The sequence below is a fragment of the Micropterus dolomieu genome, linkage group LG14, assembly GCF_021292245.1.
Source record: "Micropterus dolomieu isolate WLL.071019.BEF.003 ecotype Adirondacks linkage group LG14, ASM2129224v1, whole genome shotgun sequence".
NCBI lineage: Eukaryota > Metazoa > Chordata > Actinopteri > Centrarchiformes > Centrarchidae > Micropterus > Micropterus dolomieu.
In genome coordinates this window covers 5288039-5292647 of record NC_060163.1, presented here as the reverse complement: position 1 = coordinate 5292647, position 4609 = coordinate 5288039, and the positions used below count along the sequence as shown (strand labels likewise).

The following is a 4609-nucleotide window of genomic DNA, read 5'->3' as shown; positions in this document are numbered from 1 at the left end:
AGTTGGGTTCACTGCTCAACACTAACGTTACATGCATTAATAAGCTGCTCTGAACTATCCTGTGTTCAGAAAGTTTCATGACAGCGATTCGTTTCTTCATAACTAACGTTAAGTTAATTGACTCATTGAATTGGGTTACAATTATTATAAATGACAGACTCACCTTGCTTCTCTTGCTCCAATCCGAAAAGACCCGGTTTATCCGCTGCCAAATCTCATCCAGATCTTGCTGGAAAAAACGTATTCATCCGCTGCTTACCTGCTCACCATTGTCAGTAGGCTTAATTTGTGTTCCTCTTCTTCTCTCAATGGGGAATTGCAATTGGTCATTAATGTGTTACAAAAATCAATCAGCATAGATATTAGTCGTATATCAGATCAAGAGAAAATATTCAGGACTATTTGCACCGCGCATTAATACTGTCGCCACACCGGGGTCATGGTCACTTTTTAAGAGATCCGGTTACCATATTCCAACTCACACTTATAAATTAAGCTGACACATTGAAATTTACATTTCACTGAACTGGCTTACAAACCTGAGTTGAAATAGTGATAACTCATTAAATTAAGTTGAAATTTCATAACTTATTATGTTAAGTGATGGTAAATTATAGAAAGAAGTTTCTATAACTTATTGATCCAATCCTTTTTTACAGTGTATCACATTCCTTACTATTACAAAATCTGTGCCTCCAGGGCAAGAGAGAGAGAAAGAGACCGGAAGAGAGCAAAGCATCCAATCAGAAAGTCAAGTCGAGGTCCAACAGCTCAGTTGGAAGTTCGAGCTGCTGGAATTCTGCTCATTGCTTTGAACTATGACTGAGGCAGAGTTGTACACGCGGTACAAGGGGGTCTATGTGCCTTCAGATCTGCACCCTCCACAGAGCCTGAAATACTACGAGGAGTTCACTTTTCGCCCAGATGATACTCTCATCGCAACGTATCCCAAGTCAGGTGAGTCCTTGTTCTACGTGCGCACCAGTATTGAAGATACAAACATCTTGAATAGGGAGGGGTCTCACACACAGTCTTGATGTTAAAGAATGTTAAAGACACCACTCGGGGCCGTCCAAACGGCGCTGGACGTGCGCGGTGTTTTCCCTCTTAACTTTAGTAGGCGTGCCTTTTTTTCCCCCTTTTTTTATTTTAAGAAATGCAATTGCGTAATTTGAACACAAGCTCCCCTTTATATCCACGGTTTAGACTATACGCCTATCTGATGGGGTTTTTTGTCCCAACAACCTACACTTTCACTTTCACTTTCATTGATTTAAAAAAAATTATCACATAAGTTGTTTTATTTTGTCCTAAAACCACCTCTATTATAGCAGGGAAAACACATCATGGCAGCTGATAATGTCACTGTCATACTTTCCCCCCTGTGTTCAATAAGAAAGAAAGCTCACACGTGTCACATTCTTATTGCAGACTTGTGGAAGTGCTGTGGTTTTCAGCCTGCCTAGTCATTAGTGTAATTTTACATTTAAGAGAACCTCTTATGTCCGTTGTTTAGGTACGACCTGGCTGCAGGAGATTGTTCCTCTGATCATGAGTGGAGGAGATCCAGCTTCTGTTGAGACTCTTCATAACTGGGACCGCGTTCCCTGGCTGGAGGAGAGCCGGGCCTGCATCCTCAACCTTGAAGCGAGACCGTCACCCCGTATTTTTACGACACACTTCCACTACAACATGATGCCACCATCCTTCTTTGAAGTAAAGCCAAAGGTAAATCTGCCATATAGTCTAAAGGAATCATGTCTTCAAACAAACAGTATATTTCGAAGACCGAAAAGGGTTGAATGATTAATGGATGTCATGTCATCACTGCAGGTCATCTACGTCATGAGGAACCCCAAAGATGTGTTTACATCTTCCTTTCACTATTATGGGATAACATCCTTCCTGGTACACCCCGGCCCACAGAGCGACTTCCTCCACAAGTTCCTTGATGGAGACGGTATATCTAATGTTTACACCTATGCAGTATACAGTATTTATTCCTAATACAATACACATCACAGAAAGTGACAGGAACCCTCAACTGAACTGTATTTTATGAAACAGCTGTGGTCACACAGCTGGACAGACCATGAGGTTTAATGCAAAGAATTAACCTTATTAACCTTATTTACATTATATGTAAAGTTATAATGTATGATAAAGGAAACTGTGTTTTGCTTCTAGTTATTTTTGGCTCTTGGTTTGACCATGTGAAGAGTTGGCTGAATGCTGAAGATAAAGAGCGCATACTGTACATCTCCTATGAAGATCTGATAATGGTGAGACCTCCTAAAATCGCTTTTTCCAAACAATTCTGACCTGACAAGAATACACAGTCACACTGTGAGAATCACTGTATGTATGAGATAGTCTGTGTTTCTCTCTTGTGCAGGACCTGAAGGACTCTGTGGCCAGAATCGCTCAGTTCTTGGAGAAATCACTGGACACTGAGGTGATAGAGAAGATAGCAGACCGGTGTTTGTTCAAGAACATGAAGCAGAACAAAATGTCAAACTACTCCGCAGTTCCTTGTGAATTCATGGACCAGACAAAGTCAGAATTTCTCAGGAAAGGTCAGTTTACAACAATAACACAGTACACGTTAAATTCCACTGTTACTGGATGCAATCTATAGAGCCAAACGACATTTACTGGGAATAACCGCCTATAGAATATTACTGTACACACACTATACAGTGTAACACATTACTATATTTCTAGTGAGCAAAGTCATCATTTAAAATTGGGCCAGCTTTCCTTCAAATGTAATCTGATTCCTCTTTTTGCGTGCTGTGTTTCAGGAATTGCCGGAGACTGGAAAAACCAACTAACAGCGGCAGAAGCACAGCACTTTGATGCTGTTTACAAAGACAGAATGAAAGATGTCAAATATAAGTTTGCATGGGATTAAAATAAATTCACTGAAAATTCTTAATGGAAATCATCCCACCATACTGTGATGTAGTGTTGTAGTACTCGAGACCGGTCTTGGTCTTAAGGCCACATATTGATGGTCTTGTCTCAGTCTCGGACATTGAGGACTCGGGATTTTATTTCAAGACCATAACTTTGGGAATATCAATAAATTGCTTTTGACTGTCTGATATGTTAACAACCTAACTTTGATTGGAAGTAAAACAAATTGCTTCAAATGCAACCAATAACCCTAATTAAGGACGTCACCCCTCCCTGCGATGCTTACGTTGATTTCAGCTCTTAGTGTTTGTATGTGGGTGTTTTAATGGGAATGTGGATCTTTCAGATCAATTTGTGAAGTACCTATGATCTCGTTCCACATTTTATTGCGTGCCATGCAATGCAAGGAACTGGTCTTGGTCTTGCCCTCCCTCGGTCTTGGTCTTGGATCAGTCTCAGCCCCTAAAAGTCTCGTATTGGTCTCGATAAACTCTGGCCTTGGTCTTGACTACAACACTACTGTGATGCACAGAAACCTCTGAAGATGCAGTTGATTTACTTCAATTTAAAGGCCATAATGATCTTATTATCAATAACTATAACAGTAACTGGTATACATATATATATATATACCAGACGTTGTGTATCACACACTCACGAGTACAGAAAGAGCATACTAACACATGTTAATAAATAAAGAACAGTTGACCTTTTTACTCTTCCTGAAACATTATTCCCGAAAGGGTCATTCTTTGTTACACCATGGACACATTCATCTAGCTGAGCTTGGAAGTTTATGTTTTAATCAACTACTCTGTTATATGTTGAAAAAAAACCCAGGATTTATAAGCATTTTTCTTTTTTTTCCTGTCGACCCAACAACCTACAGAACCTCTTACATTATGTTAAGTATTTTTTATTTGCAGTCCAGTGGAGAGTGCTGTCAGTCAGTTTTATTTAAATAGGGTGTGTGCGCTACACCTATTACATACAGTATACAGCCCTGAAAGCACATTTTAAACATAACAGAACCTGTATTATGCATGTACGATAAATAACCTGATAACTTAATAAATGTTATAACTCTGCACTGAAATGATTGGACTGTTTTAGTTAAGTTAGTCAAAGTGTCATCCCAACAGTCCCGTGTTTCACAGTTTAAAAGGCCAAAAGAAGCAGCAAGGGAAGCCCCTCAAAAGAAATTAGTTAATTAACACAAGACAATCTCTATTTGCAGTTTGTTTTCAAAAAGCTATTCCCTATGGTTCCTTAATAGAGGACGTAGCAGCATTGTTGGCCATTTGTTCAAACGGTTAATTTGCTCAAAGTTAATTTGAATTCCATAGTAAGCACGCTTTCCGATGAAAATGGAAATTCAATTTTCAACAAACATCAAATTGTGCTATCCATATTGAGAACAGGGATGGACAACAGCAGGACCCATATCTCTGGCTTCCCAACGAACTGAAGTCCAGTTTCAGCTCTGTGTTGGTCTCAACCGGCTCCTCAGAAAAATATATCTGGTTCGATCTCTGATGTCTCACAATCAAGTTAAGTTTACTTACTTGCCTTATAAATTGAAATTTGGCAATTTTTTAGTTCCCAGATTGTTACACCTTTATCCCTTAACTTCACATCATGTTCCCTTGTAACGGCCCATGCTGTACTGGTACTCTATTAGTATAAAAAA

The 4609-nt window shown here is 39.4% G+C and overlaps 1 protein-coding gene across 1 annotated transcript; it reads left to right on the top strand.

The window, feature by feature from the left end:
- Positions 1-512: 512 nt before the first annotated feature.
- LOC123983262 (sulfotransferase 2B1-like) lies at positions 513-2931 on the top strand. The gene is made up of 6 exons (XM_046069448.1): positions 513-957; positions 1517-1728; positions 1834-1960; positions 2188-2282; positions 2396-2576; positions 2805-2931. The coding sequence occupies exons 1-6, from the start codon at positions 819-821 to the stop codon at positions 2912-2914; spliced, it is 864 nt and encodes a 287-aa protein (XP_045925404.1). The 5' UTR covers positions 513-818; the 3' UTR covers positions 2915-2931.
- The last annotated feature ends 1678 nt before the right edge of the window (positions 2932-4609 follow it).

Excerpts from the sequence above, each read along its gene's own strand:
- LOC123983262 (XM_046069448.1), top strand. The coding sequence starts at position 819 with ATGACTGAGGCAGAGTTGTACACGCGGTACAAGGGGGTCTATGTGCCT. Across the intron at positions 958-1,516 it reads CGCAACGTATCCCAAGTCAG|GTACGACCTGGCTGCAGGAG; the intron begins GTGAGTCCTTGT and ends TCCGTTGTTTAG. Across the intron at positions 1,961-2,187 it reads CAAGTTCCTTGATGGAGACG|TTATTTTTGGCTCTTGGTTT; the intron begins GTATATCTAATG and ends TTTTGCTTCTAG.